Here is an 8,989-nt window from a genome sequence, read left to right on the forward strand (position 1 = left end):
GCACGGGCGGCCTGGCGGTCCGCGGCAGCGAGCTTTTCGCGGCGGCGGCATCTAGCCGGCGGGGACGCCGATGCGCGCTCATTGACCTGGACTGGGAGGCCCGCGCGCAGTGGGGGCGGCGGCTGACGCCAGGCCACCGTGACCCCGATTTTGGATTTACCGCTTGGGGGGTGGGGGGAACCTGGATTTAACTGGCGACTGTTCTGGGGGACGCCTGACGCCATGTTGTGGAAAATAACCGATAATGTCAAGTATGAAGAGGACTGCGAGGTGAGCCGGGTCGCAGCTCGGTCCTGGCACAGCTGGCGGCAGGCCATTGCACCGAGGCCCGGGCCTGGGCGCAGGGGCAGCGTAGAGGCGCCCACCGCCACCTCTCGATGGAACAGGGTCCACTCCACCGGACACTCCTCCAGAGTCCTTTCTTGCTAAATAGCCAGTCTTTGGGAATGAGCCGAAGGGGAATGGAGGAGGTCCCACTCGCAAAGTTACAGTGGCTTTCTTAGGAAACAAAAACCCCGTTTTCTCGGAAGAGTGTCCGGTCGCTAGCCCTCAGACGTGGCTTTTACGCACGAAATCTCTAACCCGAGGGGTCAGACAAGGTGACCTGAGGGGTCAGAGGAGGAGATCCTGAGGGCGACACCTTTGCGGAGTCTCCTTCTCAGGCTGGCTCGTCACTCGCCCCTCTCGCTCCTCGGAGAAACCAGAAAACAACAGAAGTTTGGCTTTGAAGAGTAGTGGGGGCTGGGAAGCGCTGGGGGGACCGAGGCCAGATGGGGCCGTGCGCGCGCGAGTGCTCCAGCCAGTCGGACAGGTTGAGCTAGAGTTTCGGAGAGTGGGAGGGAGGGAGCGGCGAGCGGGAAGAGGAAGACGACGCAGGCGGCGCGCGGCAAGGCCGGGCGCAGAGGGAACCGGCCGCCGCGGGAGCGCACGCTGTCCGGGGCCTCGAGGGGCTGCGCGGCTCGCAGGCGCAGGCACTTCCGCCAGGGGGCGACGGTGCCATGCTCCTCCTGGGTCCTTACCAGCCCTGTGACCCCGAGGTCAGATGGACACACGTCCTTTAGGACTAAGCTAGACAGGCCGTGAGGCGACGGGACGTGCTCAGGCATGGCTCAGGGGGTTGGAGGTCTTTCCCTCTCCTTTGCGCCCCGATCCAGGGACCATGGTGGTCTTAACCCAGATCTCCATTTGGCCGGTGTCCGGCCAGCTGGGGAGGGCATCTCTCTCCACGGCGCGGTCCCAAGACGCGTGGGTGGCGCTGGGTGGACGACTGTGCCAGGGCGTGTCAGCCTTCAGAAGATCTTTGAGGTCTCGGTCCTGGGAGCGTGAAAGGGAAGGCCTCGGGGGCCCAGGAGAGCGCATATATTATGCGCGACCACCTCTTCCCCTGCCTCGCTTGCCCCCGCATCCATGTGCGGGCTGGAGAATGAGGGCGCACCTCTTGCGCGCTCTGGGGAAGACCCTGGGGCGCATTCGCTTGTTCTCTGGGGTGAGGACGCTTCTGTCACCGGTGCGCCCGGACAGTCCCTGCCGGGCACCGGAGCTCCAGGACTTTCGCTCCCGGGCTTGACTGAGGACGCCTTGGTACAGGTCTAAGCAACCCTCCCTTTGGCTGCAGACCGAGGTTCCCATGAGCTCCCCGGGGCGCCAGCCCGGGAGGCCCTGGCTGTGTGCAGCGGCGACTTCGCACGAGCCGGGGTTAGTGCACACTAACCGGGTCACCTCTCTTTCCGCCCCAGGACCGCCATGACGCGAGCAGCAATGGGAACCCGCGCCTCCCGCACCTCTCCTCCGCGGGACAGCACCTCTACAGCTCCGCGCCGCCCCTCTCCCACGCGGGGGTCGGGGAATACCAGCCGCCCCCCTACTTCCCTCCTCCCTACCAGCAACTCGCTTACTCACAGTCGGCCGACCCCTACTCGCACCTAGGAGAAGCCTACGCCGCTGCCATCAATCCACTGCACCAGCCGGCGCCCACGGGCAGCCAGCAGCAGGCCTGGCCGGGCCGCCAGGGCCAGGAGGGCACCGGGCTGCCCTCACACCACGGGCGCCCGACCGGCCTGCTGCCGCCGCACCTCACGGGCTTGGAGGGAGGTGCCGTGGGCGCCCGCAGGGAGGCCTACCGCCGCTCAGACCTGTTGCTGCCTCATGCACACCCGCTGGACACTGCAGGCCTGGCCGAGAACTTGGGACTCCACGACATGACACATCCGATGGAGGAAGTGCAGGTGAGGGTCTCCGGCCTCGCCGCCCCGCTCCCCTCCCCATCTCTATCCTGGCCTGGCCCAACTCCCCAAACTTAACAGAAACTTTGTGCTTTCTCCCCAGAACGTTGAGGATCAGCACTTGGCCTTGCATGATCAGACTGTCATCCGCAAAGGTAGGTTCTGGTCTTAACTGATAAAGGAGTTGATAATAAAGAGAAGCCCTTGGTGGTGGGCTTAGAATGTTTGTGAGGAAAGCGACGCTTGAGGGGCACAGGGAAGGCAGTCTGGAAGGGCATTGAGAAAAGCCCCCACAGGGGATGTGGGGGGACGCAGGAGAATGTGTTTCTCGGTGGCGTCGTGGAGAATGTTTTCCTTCGTGTTTGTTGGACCAGGTTTTATCTTCGCTTCTACAGAGGCAGCTGTGCAATCTTAGAGGTTTTCAAGAGTGAGCTAATAATGCTAATTGAGTGAGGGCAGTCTTTAATGGGCTTGCTCTGAGGGGGCAGTGAGGGCTGAAGGACCTGACGATGCGATGTTGCGGGAAGAGTCCAGGATTCTGAGCTGCAAGAAAAGTTTTTCAAAGAATTTCTCAGAGCAAACAGGCTTGCCTGAGAGATAGGGTGAGGTCTAATCTGGGAGAGACCAGGTTTAGACCGGATCAAGTGAAAGGGTTTAGAAAACTGGATTACTCAGTATGTGAGTAGTTTGTGAAATGAAGTCAGGTGCTGGTGGATTAGCAGGCGGGCTATTCTGGACAAGCGCAAAAGAACAGATAGACATGGTCTGTTATTTTGCATTGATTTGGGGAAAGATGGTTTTATCAGTTTTGGGGTGAACCCAACACACCACCCCTGACAAAATAAAACTAGTTTTTGCAGTAAATGTATAAGAAAACACGTTTGCATGTATCTTTAAATTTGCTGTGAGCAGTTGTATTGAAAAGTTTAAAGGTTTTGGCAAGGGATCTGAAAGTGCGGGATGATTTTGGTTGTTCATTGTGTGAGGAGGGGAGGGGAAAAAAATACCCCACCGCTTCTTTGGAATCGAAGCCGAAGCCGCTTTCTCAGGCGCCTTCTAATTAAGCAGCCTTTCACAGTGGAAGATAAAAACCCTCCCTGCTAGGGATTTTGATTAATTAACTTCCCAAGGTGTTAAATTGCGAATTTCAGATTAGATTATCTTTGAAGGCTACAGCTTAAAAAAAAAAAATCTGCTTGTAATTTGCAATGCACCATGGCTTATTTAAAGCCCTCTTTCAGGCCACGTTGGTGGTTTTTAAACATACTCTTTTTTTTCTTCTTGGACAAGATCTGACTGCCTCTTCTGCCTTCTCTGCCAGGTCCTATTTCCATGACCAAGAACCCCCTGAGTCTCCCCTGCCCGAAGGAGCTGGGGGGGGCCCTGATGAACCCCAGTGAAGTCTTCTGCTCTGTCCCGGGAAGGCTGTCCCTACTCAGCTCCACTTCGAAATACAAAGTGACGGTGGCTGAAGTCCAACGACGCCTCTCGCCTCCGGAATGTTTAAACGCCTCCTTACTGGGGGGTGTTCTCAGGAGGTACATTTTATGGGGGCCTGGGTGGTTGGGTGGCTGGAGGTGAGTTGAATGGAGAAGTAGCCCGGGAGGTATTTTTAACATTTATGTAACTGTATACCCTAACACTGCATTCTAATGGGCTCAGAGAGCCCGCTTGCTGGGCGGTTTCTTCTCCTTTAGAAAGTGCCAGATGTAGAGAGAAGTGTTAACACAGAGCTAGCAAATTATCATCTGGGTGGTTTGCAGCCAAGTAAGCAGTGGCAGCATCTGTATTAAGAGAAGGGGGAGTTTGGTAAACTTCTCCCCACCCCCAATGCAGCTTTGGTTTGGGTTGTTTGGAGGTGGTTTTTTTTTTTCCCCAGAGAGAGGTGAGGGTGGGCTGTTGCAGTTTTTACAAGTGCAAATTGATCTACTCTTTATTCCGGTATGACTTGCAATGCTCTGTGAATTTAAGGAATAGTGAGTGTAGGAAAGTTTATTTTTCTTAAAAAGACTTGGCTTCACAGAACGAGGAGCAAGCACTCAGCTGGCCCGTGTCAAGCTGATGCTCTTTCTTTCCGGCAGCTGCGCTTTGGGAGTTTAGCTTCCAAGTGTAGTTTGAGTAGCCACGGTCCATGGTCCACTCTCTTTCTCTCAGAGCCAAGTCGAAGAATGGGGGCCGATCGCTGCGGGAGAAACTGGACAAGATCGGGCTGAACCTTCCTGCGGGCCGTCGTAAAGCTGCTCATGTGACTCTCCTAACATCCCTCGTAGAAGGTCAGTGAAGTTGGTTTTTGTTTTCATAGTTAATCAGTTTTATTGTCCTAATTAAAAAAAAATCCAAACCCAAAACAAAAAAAAAACCAAAACACAAACAACCCAACTAAATTGAAAGCAATCTGGATGGGCATAAATTTACTGTAGTGAGTCCCACAACGTTGAAATTTCTCAGGTGGATCAACAATTTTCTTTTTTTAAATTTTTTTTTTGTGTGTGTGTGTGTTTATTGTCAAATTGAATCTGACTGGTACAGGAGGAGATTGTCCCTCCTCCAGCAGAGCATCTGGTGGATTTGAACTGCGTGCCTCTGGGACTGCAGTGCAGCTTCTTGCTACTAGGCCACCAGAGCTCCCTGAAAAGTCATTTTCTATTGAGTGGTGGCGGTAGGTGGGCCATGGCAACTTCAGGGGACTGAGCAAACCCTCTCGAGGATTAACGAGGCTGCCATCTTTCCTGATGGGAGCAGGTAACCTGGTGTTTCTCTGGCGTAATTTTAAATCAGGGGCTGAGTGCTTACAGGTTGCACGTCCAGGGTGCTGGAGAGGAGACTGCCCATCCTTCTCCCCTGGCCTTCCCTGTGATGGTTAGTTAGGAGCAGAACCTGCTCTTGTACGTGGTGAGACTGGTTGACCCACAGTTTTCTGCTTTCCCCCTCCCCCATTAAAGACCACCAGCATCTTGGGCTTGCTGGCCCATAGCCTGGTTCCTTCGGCCCTGAACTTTAGAATGTAGGATTGTAGGAGGTTTCTGGGATGGAGACACACATACCAGTCCCCCCAACCCCATTCTGCAACTTGGTAGGTACTGGTGACACAGCTTTGGAAGAAAAAGCTGGGGTCCAGTGTTCTTGCACAGAGGAAACAGATTCAGCAGCAGGGGCTCCCAGACCTTGAGCTCAGGGCGTTGGCTCTGGGCATCCGCTGTCCAGGACTCTTGCGCTGGCCTGAAGAACCCATGAGCAGCAGCCCTGGGTAGCCAGGCCATCTCTTCGCACACATTTCTGGCCTGTTGGTGCCCTGCTTACCTTTTGATGAGCATCTTTGGAGGTCAGGACAAGGAGAAGGGCGCAGTCTGCACAGCTGTGTAGTATGGAGGGTGGTGGTGGGCGGGGGACGGGGAGCTGGCTGAATGTGGCTCAGAGAGCTTGAATGAGAGTGTGAGGGACAATGGCCCTCAGGCTTGAGGTGTCAGGGCTGCCATCTGGGTGGTTGGAAAGAGCCACCAGACTTGTAGGTGGAGGCCTGGTGACTTTTCCCCAACTTGAGGACATCCCCCCACCCCCCACCCCTTGCGCTACCAGTCCTGGTGAGGTTGGTCCCTGGGGCTCCCTCTCTTCCTGTGATCAAAAATCTCAGTCCTGTAAATCCAGGAAGCCACAGCTGTCAGGTCAGTTCTGACCCCGTGTGACGGACCTCTCCACGGGTTTCCAGGGACATAAAACCTTGTAGGAGGAGGAGACCATCCGTCTTTTTCCTGAGGAATGACTGGTGGATTCGAACTGCCGGGCCTTTTCGATAGTGGTTGTTGCTGGCAGTCGCTGTAGGCAGAGGAAGGGTGCTTCCTAGGGCTGCCAAGGCTGTGTCTTTTTACAGAAATGGACTGCTGTGTCTCTCTGAACGGCTTGTGCATTTGAACCACTAACTTTTTGTGTAATCTGTTGTACCTGCAAGGTGCCTATTCTTGAGTATAAAGCACCTGGAAGTCTTCCAAAAAACAAACGAAAAAAAAAAAAAAAAACTCACAAAACCCCAACAACAAAAAACAAACCCCAAACAAAGCAACACTAGCACTGTTAACTTGGCTTTTTAAAAAGTAAAGTGACCAGTTTGCTTTTGTCAAAACAAGCTCATCTGAAAGTGCATGTTTTCTTGTAAAGATAAGTTGTTTTTGAGGAAGGCTGGATTTGGCGGGGGTTCTTCTCTTCCTGAGAAGTGGTTAGAATTGCTCAACTAGAGATCACAGTTCTGGGGGTGTTTCATTTGACATTGTCAGTAATTTTTTTTTTAATTTTTATTTTATTATTTTTGTGTGAGTGTACCGTCAAATCAGATCTGACTGGTACAGGAGGAGATTGTCCCTCCTTCCCCAGCAGAGCATCTGGTGGATTCGAACCGTGCGCCTCTGGGAATTGTCTGAGTATTGATCGTAATCTCCATCTGTATTCTTGGAGTAGAGGACCTGTTGGAAACTCCACCAATTAAGTGGACTGTTTAATTTCAAGCTACTGGGTGTTTAAGTGCCATCTACTAGGTTCCTCCTCAGCACAGACGATGGCACACCACCCCGGCAATTTGAGTGGGAACTACTCATTGCAGAGAGAGGGGCCACGGCCATCCTAACGCCTTTGCCATTGCTGGTTCTAGGTGAAGCTGTCCATTTGGCGCGGGACTTTGCTTACGTCTGTGAAACCGAGTTTCCTAGTAAACCTGTAGCTGAGTACTTGACTCGACCGCACTTAGGAGGACGGAATGAGATGTTAGCGCGGAAGAACGTGCTTCTAGCCGCCCAGTAAGTGTCCTGCCTCGCTTCTGTCTGCCCCTTCTTGGTATCCCTGACTTTGGGATCCAGCTTGGTCCCTAGTACTCAAGAAAAAGAATGTTAAGATGGTAAGCTAAACTATCGCTAGGGACTATTTAAAAGGAAAACACTGAATCTGTGGAGATCTGTGCGTGCCTTGGTCTCTGTAGTGAACAAACTGTTGGAGCTGCTTAGCTATGCAGCTCAGAAGAGTTAAGCTTACCCTTTCATTATTGTATTTGCATATCTTGGAAAAATGTGTTGAAAGCCATTTGTTTTGTTACACTGGAAAGTGAAGCATGCAATGAATGCCTTCTGTTTCCTGATAACAAGACTTTGTTTTTTACATGTAAATCAAGGTGCGTTGATAGGGGGCTTGTGGGCTAATTAAACTGCTCCAGAGTGCAGCCTGGGAAAGCAGCACTAGATGCATTAGGGGCACCTTGCAAACAAGCATTAAGGGAGACGCTTGGGGGGGGGACCAGGAGGATATCAGGTCACTCCAGCTAGTTCTTGGGGGCACATTTCATAGTTTGGAACCAATTTGTGCCTTGTTCTCCGAGCTTCTGGAATGCAATTGCTAGGGATCAAATCTGGGACTCCCACCCCACCCCTGTATTTTAGTCCTGGTACTTTGTTCAGCTGACTGGGGTTAATCCTGTTGTCTTTCTCTTATTGTGAGGATTAAATGAGATATCCTGGAAAAGAGTTCAGTGGAGCACCTAGCCATAAAGAGCCCAAGTCACTCTTGGTTGCTTTAACGCTGCCCAGACGCTCTTAGGTTTTGCCCAATGGACCCCATAATGGTACCTTGACATTTCTAAGTTGGTGTTAGGTGTTGCTCATAGTGACACGCCCCCTCCCCCGCCACGGGATTTTTTTTCAGCCATCACCTTTACGGGAGCAGATAGTCAGACTTGTCCTCCTGCACAGGTGCTGGATGGTTTTGAACCACCAACCTTTTAATTAGCAGCCAAGTACTTTTAACCCTTACACCTCCAGGTCTCCTTGGAATTTACTACTCTTAGATTTCTGTCCCCTTTTCTTGTTCAGTCCAGAAGTCTCAGCTGGTTCACAGGTGTTATTTTGGGGCTACCTTGTCCTCTGTATCCTTCACCAGAAAGAAGTCGTCCCCCTCCCCAGCCCCGGGCCCTCACCTGTCTTTTGATGATCTTCACAGGCAAGTGTGTAAGGAATTCACGGACCTCCTCAATCAGGACCGAACACCCAACGGCAACAGTCGGCCCACCCCAGTCTTGGAGACAAACATACAGAACTGCCTGTCGCATTTCAGCCTCATTACCCATGGATTCGGGAGCCAGGCCATCTGTGCCGCCATGTCCGCTGCCCAGAACTATATCAAGGAAGCTTTGATCCTAATAGAGAAATCATACCTGAACTCTGGAGAACAGAGCCCCCCTGACTCCAACAAGACCCTGGAGAAAATGGAGAAGCACCGGAAATAAAACAGGACATTCCCAGGGACCAAGAGTTGGAAGAGACATGGCAATATACATCCATGGGGTCCCACCCCTCTTGCCCCGGGGCTCAGAGCTCATGACCTACTTACTGTGGGTTTCTGGAATGGCAGTGGTGGTTTTTTATTTTGTTTTGGCTCTGTTTTTTAAAACATGCCCACCGGATTGGCGCTGAAGTCGGCTAACACGTGGACGAGTTAGCTGAAAGTGGCTGAGTGTCCTTCCTTGCGTCTGCTCAGCTTTGTATGGTTTTTGGAAGCCTTCCGTTCTCTGAAAGTGGTGCTACAGTTTTCACTAATAAAGTCCCTTGGCCAACAAGAACCACACGCAGAGCTGTTGAAGTGTCAAACTGATATGTTTTAAATCAACAGTGACTTTTTTATTTTCTTTTTTAAAATTTTAAGGCAATGGCAGGTTTTGGGAATATCTATCTTGAAAGTGTTTTATTTCTGCAGATAGCAAAACCTCAAGCTAAAAAGGCCAAGATTGCTTTCTT

General features: G+C 52.2%; 1 protein-coding gene across 1 annotated transcript; it reads left to right on the top strand.

Moving 5' to 3' along the window:
• Positions 1–222: 222 nt before the first annotated feature.
• TFAP2C (transcription factor AP-2 gamma (activating enhancer binding protein 2 gamma)) lies at positions 223–8,481 on the top strand. The gene is made up of 7 exons (XM_006881657.1): positions 223–270; positions 1,737–2,225; positions 2,326–2,377; positions 3,544–3,760; positions 4,377–4,495; positions 6,862–7,006; positions 8,196–8,481. Exons 1-7 carry the CDS (start codon positions 223–225, stop codon positions 8,479–8,481), a joined length of 1,356 nt encoding a protein of 451 aa, XP_006881719.1.
• Positions 8,482–8,989: the final 508 nt, after the last annotated feature.

Source organism: Elephantulus edwardii, unplaced genomic scaffold, assembly GCF_000299155.1.
Source record: "Elephantulus edwardii isolate Elephantulus edwardi_28Jun2011 unplaced genomic scaffold, EleEdw1.0 scaffold00015, whole genome shotgun sequence".
NCBI classification, from domain to species: Eukaryota; Metazoa; Chordata; class Mammalia; order Macroscelidea; family Macroscelididae; genus Elephantulus; species Elephantulus edwardii.